Genomic DNA, 23,424 nt, shown 5'->3' on the forward strand with positions numbered 1-23,424 from the left:
GAACAAACTGAATGAGATCAGAGGATTGACTCAGAGGAGGAGATTGAATCAGAGGAGACTGCTCAAATTGTGCTCTCTCTAACATTCGATTGAGAGATTTCCACTCAAAGGCAAGTTCTGGTTGAAGTGTGCAGGAAATACATCCCACTATAGAAGTCATAAGTACCCAATAACTAATCATTGGACAGACATTTGCTGCCCAGATCTTTAAACACTAGGCTATATCACAGTATACATATCAAATAAAGTAGTCTTTCAGTCTGGATATTTCATGCGCAAGAGGCGCTTTCTATGAATTCTGCATGACTGCTTACGGCTGCATCGCTTTACACAAGGGAAAGAAGTAGAGGTGGGCTCCCCCAATTTGCATTTCTCATCAGGGTCAGAACTGCTTTAACATGCAGCAAATCTCTGATGTTGCTTTTGGTTCATAATAAAATGCATGAAACAGCAGTGAAGATATTGAATACTAAAACATCATTACAGCCACATTAGCCAATGCCACCAGAGAGACACTGCTGATGAGAAATAACACTGCAGGATGGAAATTATAATAATGGATCAAGAAGAGGTGCTGACAGTGTACCCTCTCCTCTGTCGGTTCCTGAAGGTCATTGCTGCCCTCAGAACCATTTTGATAAACATCAGTTTGTATGTGCCGTTTAGGCATTGTGACAGCATACATGTGATTGATGCTAGCTAGCCCATGCTAGCTTTCAAAACTCAGCAGTTTGCAAAAGGTTAGTTCGCCCAAAAATGAAAATTCTGTCATTAATTACTCACCTTCATGTCGTTCCAAGCCCGTAAGACTTTCGTTCATCTTCTGAACGCAAATGAAGATCTTTTTGATGAAATCTGAGAGCTTTCTGTTCCTCCATAGACAGCTACGCAACTGAAACTTTGACATTTCAAAAAAGTTCATAAAGAGATAGTAAAACTAATCCATAAGAGACCAGAGACTTGATTGCTTTATATGATGAAAAGATTTAATTTAGTCTTTTATTCACATTTAAACATTGATCAGCGAAACCGATGCTGCTTGACACCGAAAACAAACCTCATTGGTTCTTGCTGAAGCTCAAACATGCTGAGTACCGTATTTTCCGGACTATAAGTCGCACTTTTTTTCATAGTTTGGCTGGTCCTGCGACTTATAGTCAGGTGCGACTTATATATCAAAATTAATTCAGACTGAGATGAACCAAGAGAAAACATTACCGTCTACAGCCGCGAGAGGGCACTCTAATTGGCGGAGATGTTCAGAAGCGACACACCAAGGATGAAGAAAATGATGTGAAATGAGATCGCGGGAGCTTGGTTAACTTGTTTACTGGTAACTTGCATGTTGGACTCGCTGGCTTATGTTAGTTTAGCCTATTCAGCCTCCCAGGTATTATGTTCTTTATGCTATTGTGTAGCTGAATAACTGTTGATGTGTTGCGTTAACACACCAGACACCTATTCAGCCTGTTGTTCTGTGTGCTACTGTGTAGTTGAATAACTTGCCTTTCCAGATTAAATGTCTGTTCTTGGTCTTGGATTTTGTGAAATAAATTTCTAAATAAATGCGACTTATAGTCCAGTGCGACTTATATATGTTTTTTTCCTCTTCATGAGGCATTTTTTGACTGATGCGACTTATACTCCAGAGCGACTTATAGTCCGAAAAATACGGTAACACACGAGAACAAACCTCATTGGTTCTTGCTGAAGCTCAAACATGCTGAGTAACACACGAGAACAAACCTCATTGGTTCTTGAGGGAGCTCAAACATGCTGCATAACATGAGTATGAACCTCATTGTTTACTCCTTAAAAAGGGGGGGTGAAATGCTATTTCATGCATACTGATTTTTTTACACTGTTAAAGAGTTGGATTCCCATGCTAAACATGGACAAAGTTTCAAAAATTAAGTTGTACATTTGATGGAGTATTTCTGTGCCAAAAATACTCCTTCCGGTTTGTCACAAGTTTCGGAAAGCTTTTTTCGAGTATGGGCATGTGTGACGTCAGATGGGGCGGAATTTCCTTATATGGGTCCTAAGGGCACTCTCCCGGAAGGGCGCGCGCGCACCCGTAGACCAGAGCGACCATCAAAGCTCTGTGCTAGCTGCTAGTGCATTTCGACGATGATTGTTTTATAAACAAGGCCCAGTTCGACGCCGGATTTGCAGGTCGTCTAATGCTTAAGGATGGAGCAGTCCCAACGATAAAGGTTAACGGTCGTGCGTTGGAACCGTGAGTAAAACTGCTTCAAATGTCTGTGTGTTGTCAGCTATCGGCGCGTAAGCACAGCCCACACAGCCTCCAGCCGCTCGGTTTTTTTCGGAAAGACTCGGAACAGCCTATCTTTCTTTTATAAATATAATAAAACTAAAGACTTTTTGGAGATATGAAGGATGCAATACTACTCTATAGGTACTCAAGATTAACATGAGATTGACTGAAACTGAGTGTAAAGTAGGCTACTTCAAAATTTCCGACTCAAAAGAACGATTCGTTCTTCAATCGCACATCAGTATTTGACGGGGCATGTGGCGCAGCAGACATAACGTAGGTAGGCTATAGAATATTTTATCTAAATTATGTATTTTATGTAAACTAGAAATTGTATTGTTGCTTTTTAATTTTATGATTAAAATCGTAATATAGTTAATTTCATAAATTATTGTTGATGTTTAAACTTAATTTGTATTTTGTGAAATGAAGCCTATTATTGTACCCCATATAGGGTATAAATTACTTATTTGTCTTCAAAACATTTGTAACCTAATATATTTTTTCACCATAGCTGCTGGAGACACTGTACTTCGTTTCTACTCTCCCACGGAACACCGAATGACAATAAATGATTGCTTTGACTTTGACGAGGGACTTTGAGAGAGCGCGCGGCAGCCAGGCGGAGTCTTGGGAAACACAGCATATTGTCAGACCAGCCCCTGGGCGGAGGATCTGGAGATTGATGCCTCCGCTTGCGCACTTTCCTACTCCGTATTAACACTCGGTTTAGTCCCGGGCGGAGACGTGCATGTGCTCGGGCAGTGAGTGGACTGTTGACGCCAGAGTTAAAGACTTCAGGGACGCTCGACCCAGGACAGGATAGAAGCAAACAGACAGCATACGCCACATTTTTTCGTGTTTTATGCTCTTTAGTTCTTGAAAACAAGTGGAATCGGAAAGAGTGAACGACACAGACATGTGAGATATCTATTGCATGCTTAAATCAGTTTCTGACTCACTTTTGGACTATGGTTCTACATGACAGCTCGTCATAATGTTTTCCTTTATGTTTACATCCCACATGGTTATGGATAGATTACTCATAATGTGTCCATTAACTTTTCTTTTATCAAAATCAAGATTTTAGGTCAAAATGAATGCATGAGGAAAGTGTGTCGTATGTGCTTTACCATTTTAAATCTCCTCTTACTTGCGCTCGTTTTTTAAAGCAATTTTAAATGGCCCTGACATGTGACATATTTTAAAACTACAAATATCACATGTAGTCTCTCCATTAATATGAAGTCATAAAATGTATAATCTATTATGCTAATAAAATGAGCAAAATTCCGTATAAAATGATTTTAGATTGAGTAGCTACAGCATGTTACACAATGTCAACATCCTAAAAATATTTTTTCTGAAACAAATGTATATATATATATATATATTATTAGGTGTGAAAATGTAAATTGTAAACGCACTCTTCATTCATTTAAATACCATAATCCAGAGTTTTGAGTCTTAAAAGTATTTTGTTGCCTGGATATTGTATTTTTGTCTTATTGGTGACATTTTATTTCAATAATGCATTTAATAGTTTAAGTCTGTTCATTGGTCTCTAGAAAACTACCTCAGAAATTTTAGTAATGAGTAATCATGCACGACTGGAAAAGTCAATCAAAAATCTATAATTTCCTGGGTTCTCAGAAGTGGAAGTCGTCATAGTTGAGTAAACTTCTATAATGATAAAAGGGGAATGACAGCAAATATATTTTTTTGTATTCCCATTTGCTTCAACAGCAAATGAAAAAATCCATGATAGTGTTTCCACGACTCCCAAAGATAGAAAAATATAGAGAGATTGATTACAGCAGTCTGAACAGAGAAAATTATCTAAAATTTGCCATTATACTCCCTGAGCTGTTGTACAGTAGAAGCACCCACAGCAGCAGCGTTAATTCGTTTTTGTCATTTACTGTCGGGGTAATATAGAGCTTAGTTGTCACCTTGGACTTATGACTTTTTACTGATTTTCCCACACTTTTTACTATTTCCTCAGGTGTAACCGAGCAGGAAGACATCGGGAGGATCTGGGCCGGTGGGCTTAGTAGCTCTGCATGTGCACAACCTAAAATCAAGTGTCTTTTGCATCTGAAAGCTTTTAGTTTGAGCTGAGCGTGATGGCATCCAGTCTTACATGTGCAGGTGTGGTATGGGCCCTGTTGTCCTTCCTATGTGCAGCCACATCTTGCATAGGCTTCTTCATGCCATACTGGCTGCTTGGGTCACAGATGGGTAAGTCAGTGTCATTTGGAACATTCCGGCGCTGTTCCTATCCCGTAAGGGATGAAGCTCGTGGTGGGACGGTTATGTTGGAGCAATGTGGGCGCTATGCCTCCTTCCAGGGCATCCCGAGTCTGGAGTGGAGGATCTGCACGGTGGTGACTGGGACAGGCTGTGGACTGCTGCTCCTGGTGGCTCTCACAGCAATGATGGGATGCTGTGTTACGGATCTAATCTCTCGCACCATCGGACGAGTGGCAGGAGGGATACAGTTCGTGGGAGGTGAGTCCAATTATAAGGACCTTGACTGGAGATTCAATGGATGGGTAAATGGATAAATGGTTGGATGAATGGATGTATTAGTTGCCTGAATGAGACTGAATTGAGAGATGATAATTGTGAATAATGAATAATTGAATGGACAACTGTCATAATATTAAGTGGTTATAGATTGACATACTAGCCATGATGATAACTCTGCCGATATTTATTTTGGGTTTATCGTCCTGTAATAGAAATAGAATTTAATTAAATGAAATGCTAAAAAATAGCCTAACATTTGCTTATATAATATAATATAATTATTATTAAAAAAAAATTCTAATTTCAGATTTATACCAATATCGGATTTATATCGGCCACCCCACTTTCTGGTTAATTGGTATTGGCATTGGTCGGCTACTAGTTTTCTGTGCATTTATTGGTTGGATGCATAGATGGGTTGTCAGTATATGAATATTTTGATAAATGGATAGTCAGATGAAACACTGCAACTTTGCAAACACACACTTCCATTTGCTGTCTTCCTAGACGTACTTAGCAACTCCTGAGAGGGAACACATGACGACCGCATCCTCTTAGCGAAACTCAGTGTGCTTGTTTTGACATTCGGTCGCTACGATTCGTGTCATCCTGTGAAGAGAGGAGCCTGTGACCTCTTGCTGATTTGGGCAAAGACACCAAACTTACATCCTGGTGAAAATCAGTTTGAGTTTGTTTGTTAACCGAACAAATGGTGAAAAGCAAACAAGAGTTTCCTTTCATGTCCTTTCATGCCTGTTTAGACGGGATTGGTTTGCCAAACAACGATTGAGTTACAATTGTTAACACAACACAGAATGTCTTATGATTTCATGTACTGATTTCGGACGGGGTGTGGGCATATTATGGAAAATTTGGTAAAATGATAAAATAAGTTATATACGTTATTATGTGTATAATTAAAAGCATAGTTCATCCAAAAATTTTAATTCTCTCATCATTTACTCTACTCACAAGATATTTTGAATTCTTATATCGTAGTGTTCTTTCTTTTGTCCATACCATCATATCCATAGACTTTCATTTTACGAAATAAAGATCCTTCAAAAGTCGTACAGGTTTGGGCCGACATGAGGATGAGTAAACGTTAATAGAATTTACATTTGTTTGGTGAACTGTCCCTTTAAGAAAAGGTCATTAAAGTAAGAATCATACCTGATGCTTCTACTACAGTGGCCTTTCTGATCAGTTTGTGATTGGACTTTCTGTAGTGCTTTTCTTTTTATATCGGATGCAATACCAGCAGTACTTGAACCGCCAACTGTTATTTTACCCAGATGGCAAGCTGAAGTCAGCCGAAAGGTCTAAATCCATCATGAAGACTCACCAGGCAGTGAAACGAGAAATTTAAGCTTTAGTTATGGCATTCACCAAAGGTCAAAGTAAATGAGGAGAAGAGTTGTGAAAAATAATATACTGTAATCGCACACATTCCTCTCCGGATGGTATTCGATTTCTCACAGGACCTCAGCATTAGCTGAGAAACTTAAATTGCTCAGTAATTTATACAGAGGTTTTATGAGGGGGGAACAGACTTGTTCAAACGTCTGTGAAGAACAAATTTACCTGACCTCCTTGGGGAAAACTAGTCAAATATGGCCAAATGCCAAATAAGCTTTTAATGGTCAAGAAAATGGATGTGCCTTGCAAATGCAGTCTTGCTCACACACACAGGTAGAAAAAGAGCAGGTTACACAGCATAATTTGGCTCTTGTAACTGTCCTTTTTACGAGATCTTTATATATGTGAGGCAGTAACAGATCTGCTTATGAATTGGCCCTGTAATGAGCAGTATATGAGGGGAGGCGGGCCCCTCACGGGCCCTTATGACTTACATCACCCTTTCTTCTTTTGACTTGCCTCAGAGCAGTGACTTTGCTCCATTTCAATGAGATGGGAAATAATGAAGGTTGATTTTACGTGACCTCTCTATGAGGGACTGTAGGCAACTGTTCTCTCTTTCATATCCCTTTCATATCCCTTTCTCCTTTGTGCTCTCTTAACTTTACCACACACACACTTTGATACATACACCGGCTTGCTTTGTGATGTTTTATTCATGGGCAACTAAATATTTCCTGTTTGTAGTTTTTCCTTGCCATAGAAAGCTGTGGCTTTGCTTTGTTTTTTTAATCACTTGATACAGTAAGGGCGATAGAGACTTGCTAATTCTGGGCCAGATGCCAGATGACATATTGGTGTCACATCTTCAGTTTGCCCTTTTTCAGATGGGAATATTATTCATTAATAGGTCGAACTTGTGAAGTCTATTGTTTAACGTTCCTGCATCATGTTGGATTTCCTCTCACACCCACGTCTCGCTTCACAGCACCCGTTGCATGTTTGCATACATCACGCACCCTCCTGAAAGACAGTCGGCTCAGTCATGTTTTATACACTGAATTTACCATAGGATTTATGGGTTCCGTCTAAATACTGTCAGGATCCTGTCTAATAAGAACACAAGACCTTGAAATGAGTCTTATTCGCTTGAGAGATCTGCCGATATGACTCAGTTGGTCTGGGTGTTTTCTCAATTACTCTTTAATGTCTTCTTATCACATTAGTGAAATACTGAGGACATATCCTTTCAGAACAACCAGTTCCTGGGAGATGTTTCACACTTTGCTGTAATGACAATGCCTGATGAGTTTGTTACATTTTGCGAATACAAACATTTTTTGAATTTCTCCCATGCTTTTCATCCCTTATGCAATGCCTTACTGTCTCTATCAAAGGTCTGTTCTATAATTTTCTTTCCTTATCTCTTACCTTTTTCTCTTAACTGTTGAAGTATTTTCTGCACTGTATGCATTTCACAGTAGAAGATGAAAAAGAATGCATTCATTGAACCATATCAATGCCCACTAGAGTCGATATAACTTTTTTTCATTTTCTGCAGTGGTTGCAGGCAAGACTCTAAAATGATTTAACATAAAAATATATATAAAAAGAGGAATTGAAAACAGAGTAATGATGCTGAAAATTCAGCTTTGCCATCACAGGGATAAATTATTTTGTTATTTGTAATAAAATGTTACATTTTTTACTGTATTTTTGAGCTTGTTGTTGAGCATAAGAGTCTTCTTTCAAAAAAATCTTACAGACCTATTTGCATGTATATCCTCTATAATATAATTGTGAATTCCCCACATTCAGTTCAAGTGACAGAAATGATGCCAACTTACAGTATGTCCAGCTGTGACTCAATATATCACAATCATTCTGTTTTTGTGGCCCCTTCACTCCATAGATCACGTCATTGTATTTACAGTGGGGAAATCTTATACAACCTTACCCTGAGGAAAACACAAATAAGTCAGGTGGCAAAAACTCTGTGTACAAGTGCTCAAGTGAGCTTTGAGACGTGACGGTTCAGTAATCCAGGCGGCAGCAGTATGGCATTGTCTTACTGTAATCTTTCACTTCTTGAACGGTAAACTTTCAACGAATACCAACAGAGAGTCAATGCAGCTTGGAAAGCATGTATGTTGTTTTTCAGTGTTTAATGTTCATTGTTCTCAGAGTTTAAAAACTGCACAATAATATGGTGTTTTACTCTTATCTTTAAGTCATTAAGCAGGATAAGTATGAAAATAATCATTAACTTTTCCAGAGTTGTCCTTGACTTTCCGTCCGGTCACATTGGACTGCAGGGTTCGCCTCCTGATTTCCCTCTGTTAGCTCAGATGTCCAATATGTCACGTTTGTGTGCTGTGTAAATCTCTCTCGTTTAAATCTAGATTGGCAATATTTAATTAGTCACGCTGGAATGTTTCTAATTGGGGATACGACCGGGTGTTGAGAACTGCTGATTTTCGTGTACATTCGTGTGGGTGAATGGAAGCGTGTGCGCTTGAGCGACGTGCCGTGTGTATTTGTAGTTGTGTGGGAACAGGCCTAGCTGAGGGTGTAAACGCTGGTTTTAGCTGACCCGTGCCGACCCCTGGGCGCTTGGAAAGAGACGGATGGAGAGATGAGAGGACGTAGGGTGGTGTGAATGGGAAAGACAGGCAGGATCCAGCTGATGGAGACAGCTGCAACGGCAGGAAGAGACTTACTGGCTCCAGTACGACGAGAAGACTGGTGCACATCTCTCACTATGTCTCACTGTCAGTTTCTCACTGTCTGTCAATCCGTCTGAAAATTCCGTCGACTCATTGGAATGTATTTGGAATGTTGCTGGAAAATAGGAGAAAATAAGTCTGAGAGAGTGACACTTAGTGAACTGAACGGGGGAGCAGAGGTAAAGAAAATCTGTTTCTGTCCTTCACAGAAATCAATGACAGTTGTAACAGATATTGTCTTGTAAACTTGACAACAATGGGTGTAGCCCATTATGAATCCAGGATGAATTTCAATCCACATTTCCTCCTTTCTAAATGAAATGAAAGATTAGAAATCTCACAAGGCCAGCCATGTTTCACCCAAAAATCAAAAAGAAATATTTGACATAAAGGACAATGAAGCCTATATTTAAAACCAGTAAAACCAGCTATTAAGCAAAGTTTCCCCAAATTTTCTTTACTTTAATGTCCCCAGTATTTATTTCATTAATGGTGCATGTTACAGGTTTATCGAATGGTTGTATAATGTATTATTAAACATGATGATACTCAATGCTGTAAATCCGTAATTTTTGTTTTACTGTGTTAAGTTAAAAAATATTTGGGGGGAAAAATCGTAAATTACTGGTAGAACAACAAAAACTATGATGTGAAATATTTTACAATTAAATTTATTTTGCACATTATACTAATTATATTGTAAGAAATAATTTCTTTTTTATATTGAAGAAAAAGGAAAATGTGCTTAGTCAATATAATATAAAAAAATAAAAGATTAAAATGTTAATTATATGCAAAATATATATTCTTATTTTTTTCTTTAGATTTTTGTAGGGACTTTTTCATGACAGATTTTGTTAGATTCACCCTAGTGCCTTCTGAATTATAGTACGTTATAGAAAATAAAATTCCAGAAGATGCCTGAATGATGTACTAGTGTGCATCCATGCGTGCAAATATTGCTCGCAACCCTTTGTGCTATGAAAGAGATGTTTGTAATTATTCCCTTTCAACTTCTTTTACTGAAGTCAATGGCATAATGAAAAAATTAAAGGCAGAAACTACCACAGCTTCTTTTAAATGTATGAATTTAAACGTTAAGTTATAATGAATTTTAAAGTAATGAATTTACAGATGCTAGCAGTACAACTTGATATCAACAGTGTTGAGGGTAACGCGAGTTACGTAATCAGATTACTTTTTTCAAGTAACGCATAGTGAAACATTAAATGTTAACACAAATATACTTTAATCTGTATTTAATATTATTATTTTTTTATTGTTATTAAAAAACAAACAAGCAAGCCCAGGTGGGAAAAAGTAATGCAAAAGTAATGTAACGCATCACTTTCAATAACAATTTTAGTTACTTTTAGGGAGTAACACAATATTGTAAAGCATTACTTTTAAAAGTAACTTTCCGCAATTTTCCTTTTTTTTTTTTTTTGACGTTACACGTCCCTATGCTAGTATGTACTTTCCCATTGCAAAGTGCAATTATAGGGATATTTTATCATTCGGAAAATAAAAATGGGTCATTATACAAGATGTGCAATAACAGTTCCACTTTCCATTTTCTTGTTATTTGAGTCACACATAATTTAAGGCATATTTGGGAGAGATGATGATAGCATCTCTCCAGATTCCAGAGAAAACAATGTGAGAGCAGCAGGGCACCATCAGTTGGTCAATCACAACTTTTATAAAGAAACCCACATGGTTTACAAGAAATGATTCCTCCGTGACTCCTTAAGGAAATGACTCTGGCCACAGCATTGGCCGCCTTGACAAAACTGTACACAGCTGTAATGATATGTAGGTCATGGCTTTGACTGGTTTTCGCATGTTTACATTCTTGTGAGAAAAGCGGTGTGCTGCATGACTTCATTTTCAGCTCCACAAAATCTTTGCCTTTGCTTTGCGCTAGTCTGGAATGATAGGTGCTATCTTTGCTCACTTTGCTCATTGTAGGTCAAGGACAAAATGCGAAGAAACTTGGGGTTGAGAGTGAGATCAAATACATTTTTGGGGGTATGCCTTTTGTGACACTTTTTTTTTTGTCTTTTTTTTTTTTTGTCAGTTGACAATACCAATTTAAAATTGAATTTTAAATATGAATAAAAGGTTTTTTTTTGTATTGAAATTCAGTCATTTTAACCACTAAATATGATGTAAAGTATTTCCCAAAATACAAAGTGACGAGAATAGTATAGTGTATATTGTTTGGACGACGAGACTCACAATGAGTTTGCTATGGATTTGTTGAATATAAAGAGGTTTGTGTTACCATTGTTTTGAGCATCTGTGTGGGGGTGTGTGTGGCCAGATAAACGAGTCAGGCGGACACGTGCTGGAAGGAGAGCTTTCATTCATGAATTATTCATTGGAAAAAAAAAATCTTGTCTTCAAATCCAGTTTGATATTTTAGCTTTGAGGCATAAATCTTGAAACCAGCTCACATAATTGAGAAAGGCAGTGATTCACAAGAGAGCGGGGACGTTCAAATCCTCAGATGCTCAGAATAGCATATGCGAGCATGTGGGTGAGTGCAGCGCACGAAAAAGCATCCTGATACTTTTTCATATTTGCCCGCCTACCATGTCCTCAGTCTGCTTCAGCGTCCCTTGAAAATAGTATTTAGCACTCCTTCTTCCGTCATCATCTGACAAAACTATGAGCAATATGAGACATGGATCTTTTGTTCAAGTTAACGGAATAGTTCACAAAAAAATGAAAATTCATCATTTACTTATCCTCATGTTGTTTCAAACACGTATGACTTGATCGTTCTATTCCAATCAGTTTCAATCAATGAGGACTATAAATAAAGTAGTTTCCATGTCATACAATAGCTTTTGACTGAAATCGACATCATTATTCAGTAATAATCATCCCCTCCAGTGAGCTGTTATCCGCTTTGACTGGATCATTGAGTCAGTGAGTTGATTTGAGAACTGGATTAGTCTGAATAGTTCTTGAACACGATTCAGACATCTTTTGTGAAATGGATCAACCGATTCATCCCAAATCAACTGAAAAGATCTGAATCAAATCATTTCTTAAACTTTTATATTTGATCACCTCCAATCTTTAATTCATGGTTACAACCTCCTTTTTTGTCAAATAATTTAGATATTTATGGTTTGGTTTGCCGTTGAGTTGAAACAATGGCGTTTTTCCAAGGTTTTGGAACTACATGAGGGTGAGTAAAGATGACAGAATTTTTATTTTTCTGTGAAATATCACTTTAATTTCTCATTACAAAGTTTTTTCTTATCCAGTAGGGCAAGAGCTAGACGTTATTAACTTTTCACAAATTTGCACACTCACATTTGAACAAAGCCAACTTTCTATGGATAAGTGAACAAAGGATCCTCTGTGTTCAAGAACTTTGAGAAGTTCCATGTCTGACTTGGCTCAGTCCACTTCCAGCGCTGCGTGGTCCCTCTCCGGCCCGGCTCCCTCCCTCAGATTGGAATGCAGGTCTGCATTCTCCTTAGGGCAATCATACTGGAATGTTCCAGGCTTCCAGATGGTCCTCTAAGGTCCACGACTGTGGCAGCAGAGACATTCTTTGGCTACAGTAGAAGAGGAAATAAATGGTTTTCTCTCCTAACTCGGAGACCGATCCAAAAGCGTGGCAGAGGGAGATTTTTTTGAGGATAAAGCAGAAGAGAAGAAAGGCTTGGATTCACACAGATGGCACATGCATGTTTGAAGGAAGCTCAGTAGAGAAGGGTTTTCATCTTTCGCAACCTGAATGTGTTATCTCTGAGGAACCATTAGAGCCTTGATGGATTTTTTTTCAGTCTGTTTACTGCTTTCTTGAGTTTGAATATTTTTTTAGTTTTTTTCTACAGCACTGTAACCTGCAGTTTCTGTTGAAGCTGATGTAGTGAAAATTCTGTCATTTACTCACCCTCATGATGATCTTTCTTACATAGAAGAAGAACAGAGAACAAAGAATGTGTCTGCTCACTTTTTTATGCAGTTACAGTGAATGAGGACTGGAGCTTTCAAGCTTCAAACAGGACAGAGAAGCACCAAAACATATCATAAATATATCATAAAAGTGCTCCATATGACTTATTTATTATATACTGCAAGTCTTCAGAAGCCATACGATATATTTGTATTATGAACAAAACAAAACAAAAATAAGACTTGATCTCCTATTCTAGGAGTCTTGCGACCGAATCATTGAGTTTACATTGAGAGTGAGTTGAACTTTAGATCTGGATCTGATTTGTGAACAGATCATTCACACTGCTTTTGTGAACTGGATCAACCGATTTATTTACTCCGACTCAGAAGAACAATTTGTGAATAATTTCAGTAAATAATGAATTAAATGTTTGTCTTCTCAAAATAAACTATTGTATGAGTAATACAGACTCGGAATTTAGCATATATGAACCACCTTTATCATACTTTTATGGTGTGTTTTTGTTTAATTGTGAAAATAGAGACAAGGATATTAAACATTTTCTTCGATATATTCTTTTTTTTTAAAGAAATTAATACTTTCATTTAGCAAGGATGCATTCAATTGATCGAAAGCGACAGAAAATACATGTATTATAATGTTACAAAAGATGTTTATTTCAAATAAATGCTGTTATTTTGAACTTTCTATTGAAAGAATCCTGACAAAATAGAATCCAGAAAAATTTTAAGCAGTTTTCTGAAGAAGAGAGATTTCTGAAGACTGGAGTACTGAATTTTTCAAATTTTCAGACCTCTTTCAAAAACATAAAAAAAAAAATAATAATAATTACTGACAGTGTGTTATACACTCTCAGAAAAAAGGGTACAAAAGCTGTCACTGTGGCGGTACCTTTTCAAAAGGTACACCTTTGTACGTAAACAGTGCATATTAGTCCCTCAAAGGTACATATTGGTACCAAAAGTGTACATATTAGTACCTAAATGGTACATATTAGAACCCTTTTGAAGGGTACTGTCCCAGTGACAGCGTTTGTACCTTTTTTTCTGAGAGTGTAAGGAAGAAAGAAAGTCATACAGGTTAACAAAGGGTGAGTAAATAATAAAAGAATTGTAATGTTGGAGAGAACTATTTGTTTAAAAGGGAACTTGGCTATACTATAATTTTAAATAGCTGAGATATTAGGTTCCTCTTAACAGAACTCCAGCATTCTTAATTCATTCCCTGCCTCACACCAACATTGTACAGGTTTTTCTGCAGTGTGATTTTTAAAAGTAACAGGCTTTTGGAATAATTCTGCGTTTATGTTCATGAAAACATTCCCAGCTGTTGGCTGTTATGATGGTAAATGAATTCATGAGCTTAGGACACAGCAGTGACCTTTTTCATCTGTGTTCTTTTCTCTCACCATTTCATGCCTTCCTCAGTCTCTGGCTGATTGAAATAAGAGTTATGGTCCGTGTAAGTCTGTGGTGGTCTATAATGGTGTGTGATGACAGTGCGGCTTTACATCGTGTGCACGAGGCTGATAGCAGTGGCTGGCCGCCCGCTTGAGCCGAGCTCAGGACTGTCAGTCACGTCTAGGGATTGAATGCCAAGTTTTATGATGGAACTCCGTTTGGACACTTTGGTCAAGCTGCTGGCCCAACTACTTTATTAAATGGATATTTCACCCAAAAGATTCTGTGTCTTTCCAAACCTGTAAAACTTTGTTCTTATGTGGAACACAAAAGATGTTTAACAGAATTTTAAAAGCTTAAACCAGTTGGAATAATAGTTTTGTAGTGGCTTGTTATTTTACTCTAATGTTCCTTGTTGGTCTAGCTCAAAGGTTAAACATAAAGACTATCCCTGTCGGGCTCAGCTGGAGTGAAAGGGTCGCCTGGAGATCGTTGACCCTTTATTGCCTTCTCACACGTTACTGTCACGGTATTTTAGTCATGCTTTGTCGGTCTTTTGGTAAAAGAATTTTCAGAAGAACAAGTCAGAAGATGCTTTCGAGAGGGACACACACCTCTGTGTTCAAAGGAAATCTTGTCAGGTCAGGTTTGTTTTGACTGTGGCCCAAGAACACTCTAAATTAGCAGCCTTGGTTTGTCCTCAAATTTACTTTACCATTTTATTTTACAGGTCCCTTTTGTGTCCTCGCTTTGCTGGCAAATTCTTATGCAGACTTTAACAAACAGCAGCTAATTCGTCGCGAAAGCTGCCAAAAAAGCCAGTCATTCATGGAAAATTCCATCTGTAACAGCAGGTCCGAGCCGGTGCAGGTCTGTCTCTGTTTTCACAGTGTTGGGTTGTGATAAGACAGGACTGCACATAAACATCCACTTGCCAACTCACATATAAGATAAAACAGGATGTCTGAATTTTTAGAAATGGTTGTAATTGCTATGAAGAGTTCCAGATTGTAAGTATGTGAGTTGTGGAACTTTTCTGTCTACATTCTGACCAGTTGACTTGGCAACAATGAATTCAGCAATGACATGACTAGCCCTGGCAGTGATAACCCTTCATCCCTGGCAGGCCACTTCACAGATTGTGCTCTGGTAATTGAGATGTAATATGCCTAGTGCAGTTATATATAGATTGGAAAGTGCTTGGTGGTGAAAGTCAGATGAGGAGAAGACAAGCTTATTTATGTGCTAGAACTTCCTCCTTTACAAACATTGCACTCCACAATCACTTTACTATTGACAAATGGTTTGATTAGTTTTCACTGCTTTTGCAAAGTCTTCCTATAAAGCAATGAACTGCAAAAGGTCAGTGATTTTACTCTTTTAACTGGGGTAAAATCTAGGGATGCTCCATTTTTTTCATTCTTGCAGATAATTACGTTTTGGCTAATAAGTGATAAATTACTGATATTAATTTTCTGCACTATTTGTTTAAACAAGTAAAAAATAAAAGATTAAAACCAATAATTTTAGGCATCACTATAGTATTGTACCGTATAAAAAAATGGATATTCATTTTGATGTTTGCTTAGGATTACATTGTTTTTAAAGGTTAACTTTAAGTGAGTGTTATCTAAATGTAAAAAAATAGAGTAAATGAGCATATTCAATTAAATAACATTTTATAGTGGATGATAATTTATACAAGACAAAACAATATAGTATCAATATATTGTGCTTTCCTTTTCACTTTAACACACACCATTGAACTAGAGGGTTCTGGACGGTTGCTAGGGCATTTCTAATATGGTTGCTATGGGGTTTCGGATGGTTGCTGGGTTATTTAATAACCAAAGTCAAAAGTGCCCACCCATGATATTCTGGTCTCTATATGGCTATTTTCTTTAACCTGATTTTGTCCACCACCTAAAAATGTTACTTTCGGTTTCTTGTTTAATACACACCATTAGACATACAAAGCTTTTATTATCTTGTAGTTCTAGTTTCTGTATCTTCTAATGCACTGCCACAGTCACATTCTCTGAACTCTTTTTTGGCAAGCTTTATAACAGAAGGCTTGTTGTTGTTGTTGTTGCAGGTTCAATAGACCTCCTGTGCGTCATTTGAAAGCTATTGATTTTCCATTTTGTAAGTGTGCTTTAATTATATTTTTAGAAAGTAAATGCAAAAAAAATCTCACCTCAGTTTTCCTACAACCTCGGGAAATGATATTGGATTTGAATCACTGCAAAAGACAGACTGCATCGGTAATGCAATACTTACATTGATTTCTTTTGGCGAGAAGTAGAAGACGGACAGAAGTGGTAGAGAGTAATCAGAAATATAACATTCTTCAGTGTGAAACAAGGGCCAGCGGTTTAACATATTTAGAAGTTATTTTTTGTTGCTTATGAAGGACTGTGTGGAGCTGAATGGACAAGCCAGTTTATGCTCAACCCCACAGAGTAAGAGGATATTGTTTATTCAGTGTATATTCAAAGCCACTGACTCTGGGTTTTATGTCTCAACCCACTGAAACTATAATACACTAGTAGAACTAGTTTTAGACACTAGTAATAGAACACATTTAGACACATTCTTTTATATAAACTGGATCATTTAGATGACTTAATCAGTGTTTGACTACACAAAAAAAAAATCAGTGAAATTTACAGTAAAAAAAAACGTCAGTTGGCAGAAATTTACTGTAAAAAAAATACAGTATCAACATTTTAGGTTTTACGGATTTAACTTAAATTTATAGTAAATATAATGATAATATAACTGATGTAATGTTAATATACCAACCTATTGAAGTACTAATATCTATTTCTGTTTTGTACCTAATACACTAACAACCACCAATAACATGTTAGAACGGGAGTCCAAAGATCAATTGCCCTCCAGAGAGTTCCAAAACTCTGGAAGGAAGCCACCGTAGTGCCGGTGCCGAAAACCACACATGCTGTAACACTAAATGACCTTAGGCCAATAGCATTAACATCCCTTATAATGAAATGTTTTGAGAAATTAGTAAAATATGAATTATTAGATAAAACAAAGGATTTGTTAGACCCTCTTCAGTTCGCATATAGAACAAAGCGAGGTGTAGAAGATGCAACAGCAACTCTACTAAACATGGTATTACAGCACCTGGAGGGTAGTAAAACTCATGCTAAGCTCTTATTTGTCGACTTTTCATCTGCTTTTAATTCTCTACAACCTCATATTTTAGCAAAAAAATTAATTACTAATTTTAGTCTGGATCTTAACTTGGTAGGTTGGGTCTTAGATTTTTTAACTGAACGAACTCAGAGAGTGAGAGTTAACGGTAGTCTTTCAGCTCCCTTGACAATATCCACAGGTTCTCCCCAGGGGTGTGTTTTGTCTCCTTTATTGTATATTCTATATACAAATGACTGTCTAAGCAAACATAAAAATAGGTACTTCTTAAAATTTGCAGACGATACAGTTATTGTGAGTCTTTTAGAAGAAAATGAAACGTGCCATGGTCCAGTGGTTGATGATTTCGTGAAGTGGTGTGATGATGCTTGTTTGCAGATAAATGTATCCAAGACAAAAGACATGAGTATTGACTTTAGAATACAAACACATCCTTCCCAAGACACATTTGTCAAGTACAATAAGGTGGAATGTGTGGACAGTTATAAATATCTAGGGACAATTATTGATAAAAGATTGCGGTTTGACTTGAACACAGATGCCCTTTGTAAAAAGGGACAGCAGCGTCTTTTCTGTCTTAGGAAATTAAGATCATTTAATATAGACAAAACACTGATAGAATTGTTTTACAAGTCTTATATAGAGCCAGTGTTGTCTTTTTCCATTAGCTGCTGGTTTGGAAATCTTGGTGTGAAATACAAAAATGCACTAAATAAATTAGTTAATAACAGTGGGAAGATTATAGGTAAAGAGCAAAGAAGCTTGACAGTTCTGTTTAACAGAAATGTTTTGAGTCGAGCCCACTCTGTGCTTTTAGATAATGAACACTTTTTATATTCAGAGTTCTCTATGCTGCCCTCGGGCCGTCGCTACAGACTACCAAAGATAAAAAATAATCGATACAAATACTCTTTTGTTCCGAGTGCAATCAGACTATTAAATAAGTCTTAAAGGTATTTATTAAGTTTTTATTTTATATATTTTATATATGTATGTGTATATATATATATATATATATATGTGTATGTGTATATATATATATATATATATATTTATTTTTTAATTTTTATATCTTAGGTATTTTTTGTACTTTTTTTTTTCTGAAATCCGTAATATGTGTTTGTTATTTACTACCATGATGTACTGTATGTGTCAGTTTGTTGTCTGTTTGCCTGTGCTGCAACCAAATTGCCCTAAAGGGATCTTAATAAAGCTTGACCTTGAGAACTCAGTCATTAACTCGCGCTGTTTGATTGACAGCTCCAGCGATTATAAAGGGAGGACTGATCGCTTTCGATATGATGTTATCACAATTTAAATAACGTCTGACTGTACATGAATCATTACTTCTCATAAATCACTGGTCACAGATCAGACATTAGAATTAACACGGTTACTTATATGTTGTGGCATTACTGTCGGGTCCATATCTTACAGTAAAAGTCTTTTTGCCGAAATTGAGACTGATTTACCAAAGAATCCACAGTGAAATGTACCGAACAAATAATGCTCTACTGAGAAATTCACAATAAATAAGCACTCTCCTAGCATTAGGATCCTTTGGAAGGTAATGTTATTTTTAGTCCAGTGATCCTGTATCGCTCTTCTCTCGGGGCTAAAGATGCGATAAAGTAGAAGAAGGCATTGATCTGATTCTGCAGAGGCGGGCTTTCATGATTGCACTATTACATAATAATGTGACAAAATCCGAAATGAGTCATTTTCAGAGCTTGGTTTCATCAAAAGCTGTTTTTGGACTAATGATTAAGTTTTGCGCTCTAAAACTTAGAGGATGTTTTTAAAGTATAATGACCTCTTACATGTTAAAAGATCAAGGAAAATTTGATTCCTCAATTCATGACCCCTTTAAAAATGCATATAGCACGGGAATTGAAGATCAGATTTATAGATCAGCTCCACTCACATGCTTATAGATCAGCTTTCTATTAGAGCTATGGAAGGAGAAGGCAGCAGTTCTAGTAGATGTCCAGGATGTGTTTTTTAGTGTTTTGTGCAGCCTAAACATGAAATAATTGAGACGTCTCACTGTTTTTTCAGCATCTTGCATCAAAGCATTGTGCTTTTTAAGACAAGACAGAGTGTTTAACTTTCTGTCTTCACCAATTGTTTGAGAGCCTATTTTACTTACTTGTTTGAGATCCTATTTTAATAGTTCCACTGTTTTTTTCTATCTGGTTGTAGCTCACTAAAAGTCACGGTCACCTTCTCAAGCTGAAGAAAAGGACACAGTATTGATCATGACGGGACACAGATCAATAGGAAGATAATCACTCTTGACCCCAGTGCCTCTGTGACCTGTAAGAGGGCATGCATGGTTCTTTGTGCTGATAAAAATGTATAGAGACGTAGTAAGGAGAGGTTTTGTTTGTTTGATTTATTTTGTGTGTTCTAGAGCAGGGAAGGTATCATAGTCTCGGGGGGGACGACAAGTCATAGTCTGTTCTTTGAACTCCTGGTACAGCTGTCACAGCACACTGTGACACCTTAGTATGGCAGCGTAGGACAACCTGTGATGGATGATTTTTACACACGCACACACACACACACACACACACACACACACACACACACACACACACACGCGCGCGCACACACACACACCAATTCTTCACATGAGCAGTGGACTATAAACTAGAGATTTAATTTTCTAGTTGGCAGTCTTTCCATGATTTGTAACCAGAGTTTTCTGTCAGTAGGAGTGTGTGCATTTCGCATCATTTTAGTGTTGCTTGCTTGGACTTATTGCTCATACTCAGGGTTAGGGATTTTAACAAACCCTTAACCATAACCACTGGCACATAACAATTACCTATTTAGTGCTAATCATGCTGCTTAAATATATAAAAAATATACTTTTTTTATTCTTTTTTATTATTTTATTTATAAATTTGTACATTTTGTTTTGTTTTGTAACCAGCCAGAACACCCTAGCATCCATCTAGCGACGTGTTAAAAACCACCAAGAGAGAAACTATGAATAATGGCTTCCGAAAATGTAAGAATCTATAGTCGATCATTTATTCTGAAGACCTTTATCCTTCAGAATAACATGTGACACTCCTCGTCAAACTCCCCTTCCCTCATATATCTCATTTTAATAACATCATCTATGTTTCGCTTAAAAATGTATTTTCTTTTCCTCTTTTACTCTCTATTTGTCTCATCGAGCTTTGGCGTATCTTTCAAGTCAATGTTCACATCTTCACTAATGTGTCTTATTGAAACCTCTGGGTCTGTTTATTTCACAATAGCTTTGCATGTTATTATTTCCTGATTTCATTTTACAAAAATATCACTGGTTTTATAAACTGAGGGACAAAAGAAATCCAGTTCACCCTCTATTGCTATATAGGTGAGATATTTTTTCAGTATTATTATGGCAGAGTATCAAGCCCTGAATATTACACTGGGGAAAGAGAAAGCGAAATTGTATTAGGGTATCTTGATATCATCCAACTGCAATCCATTTCCTCTGAGCTTAACTGGGATTTTCTTTCCCACATCCAAGCTGATGATGACTCTACTTGTGATGCATGTCTCCTAGACGGTGACCTTGAATTCTCTTTTTCTCTCCTTTTAGTAGGTATAACCGGTTGTGATGAAGAGTAAATTACTGTTCTCCTTCCTAATGTGGCACTTCACTTCATGCTGGCATTTTTCATTAGTATGATACTGGGAGTGATTTTTCACGCCTCCTATCCACCTTTACATGTTTTCCATAACTCTTTGATGTCATTCGTTCCCTTCTCTTTTTACCCTTCAGATTCCTGCTCCACTGCTCTTCCATGATCAAAGCTCCTTTTCTATATTAAATCACATCTTGAAAGGGAGAAGATATTAAAAGGGTCCAGACTTTTTTTGCATGGCAGAAACCTTACATGTGAGCTATTAAAATCCCATTTTAACAAATTAAAAGGCAGGGAACATTTAAAGTGTACTGAATTAGATTTTAATTAAATGCGGACTTACTTTTTTAATACCTTAAATGCATTAAAATACCATCTTGATATGTAGAGATAGCTATAAGTAAGCAATGTGTAGGTTGATTCCCACATTAAAAGTGTGAACTGGCAAATTCAAAACATTGCATTGTTTGTTTGTGCTGTCCAACCTGCCCGACAACAGAAACATTGGCTCAATCAATGGCATGAGTTTGGGGTGGAGCTATTTGTTTGGCTGACCAATAATAGAAACAGTCATTCATTTTTTGCTATTCTGTTTGGTAATTGGAGCCTGATAATGTTAAAATTAGTTTATTAGCTTCAAAAGGGATGGTTCACCCAAAAATTTTTATTCCATCATTATTTACCAACCTTTGTGTGTGTGTGTGTGTGTGTGTGTGTGTGTGTGTGTGTGTGTGTGTGTGTGTGTGTGTGTGTGTGTGTGTGTGTGTGTGTGTGTGTGTGTGTGTGTTTATATTGTAAAAGTCGATGGGGTCCAAAGTTGTTTTGGATCCCCTTGACTTTCACTGTATGGACAAAAACATTATTTTATGAATTTTATTAACAATATATTTTATGCTCAACATTTGTACATTACAAGTTTGTAACAATACAAATACATTCAGTAAATGATGCCAGAACTGTTATTTTTGGGTGAACTATTCCTTTAACATACAAGCTTCATGGGTAATGAGTGAAGTTTATTTATTTACAGTTCTATCGATCTATTTATTTATTTATTAAACTTCTAAGAGCTTCTTCTAGAACAATGGAACTCTGTTCTTTTTCTGAGAACCTTGCGACTGTCATTTAACATCTGGTATTGATAGAAGTTGTGGGTCTTTTGGGAAGGTTCCTCCCATCGGTTCTTTTTCTCAACTCTCTCCTGCTGATTCCTGAATGACGTCTTCTCCTCTGTGTGGGAACACACTGTGTTGTAACTGCATCCAGATGTTTCCAATGTTGACTTCAACCAAACTCAATAAACTTTCCATTCTCTCTAGGGTTAAAAAGAAAATCAACACTCAACATCTGCAAGAACGTTATGTTGAAACTAGTGAAATCAGTGGGGTGTTGAAAGCAAGACTCTAGAAGCACTTCACATCGTAACCTGTTTAAGAAAGACTTTCTGCTTTCTTGTGTCAAGACACCCAGTTAGTGTGCGGGTTAGGACAACAATGCCTTAGTTTCCCCTATTTAATCCTTAATCATAAATCCTGTTCAAGAGTTTATGGGTGGTCTGGGAAAGTCCTCTGCCTTCAGAAAATACTTGGTAGAATAATCAAAATGCATATTTTCTGAAGCAAATATGAGCAAAAAATGATTTCCTTTAGGGTTTGAGGAGATCGACTGGTTTAAAGTCAAATGAATTTGAAGTGATTTGAGGTTAGAAAGATGATGACACAATTTTCAGTTTAAAGCAAATAATCTGTGGAAGGAGCTGCTCGATTGGACTGACCAAACTTGAAACGAAAACTCGTTCTGTAATATTTAACAGGAAGATGGTGTGGAATAGAAATGTTGTGTCATTCTCAAAAGGCTGTTAATTTCAGGTTAGAATTGGCTTTGGTCTGTGTGGATATGATCTTCCACCATATGCTGCCATAATGGAGCCATCTGTGATCAGACCTTCCAGCCAAGATGTCACACACTGATGTTAACAGTGACAGGAGTGGATGCATGAACATGGGAGACCAAGGTTGGTCATATGAAGCCTTCAGGGCTCCATTTCCATGAGTTTTTCATCTAAATGAGCCAAGAACTGCCTCTGTTATAGGTCTGTTTCATTAGCCAGGGAGAGTTGTTGTAGTCCACCAAATTATATTCTTAATAATTTGTGGCAAAATAAACGTAGGCAACATTGCAATGTGATTGCAAATCTTTTGTATTTGGTCATTAAATGGATAGCATGCAGGAATGAAAATTCTGTTATGCCAAACTTGTATGACAACATGAAAGAAGATATTTTGGAAGATGTATTTTTTTTTTTTATCCTTACAATGAAAGTCACTGGGGTTAAAAGTTGTTTTGGACCCCACTG

The 23,424-nt window shown here is 37.1% G+C and overlaps 1 protein-coding gene across 1 annotated transcript in view; it reads left to right on the forward strand.

The window, feature by feature from the left end:
* The first annotated feature begins 2,949 nt into the window (after window positions 1–2,949).
* Window positions 2,950–23,424, forward strand: part of lhfpl6 (LHFPL tetraspan subfamily member 6) — a 38,946-nt gene continuing 18,471 nt past the window's right edge. Inside the window, exons 1-2 of the mRNA XM_081355126.1 lie at window positions 2,950–3,199; window positions 4,284–4,789. Of these exons, the coding sequence (XP_081211252.1) occupies window positions 4,405–4,789 (385 nt within the window). The 5' untranslated portion in view covers window positions 2,950–3,199; window positions 4,284–4,404. The remainder of the gene's footprint in view (window positions 3,200–4,283; window positions 4,790–23,424) is intronic.

This window comes from Scardinius erythrophthalmus (assembly GCF_964197995.2).
Source record: "Scardinius erythrophthalmus genome assembly, chromosome: 23".
NCBI classification, from domain to species: domain Eukaryota; kingdom Metazoa; phylum Chordata; class Actinopteri; order Cypriniformes; family Leuciscidae; genus Scardinius; species Scardinius erythrophthalmus.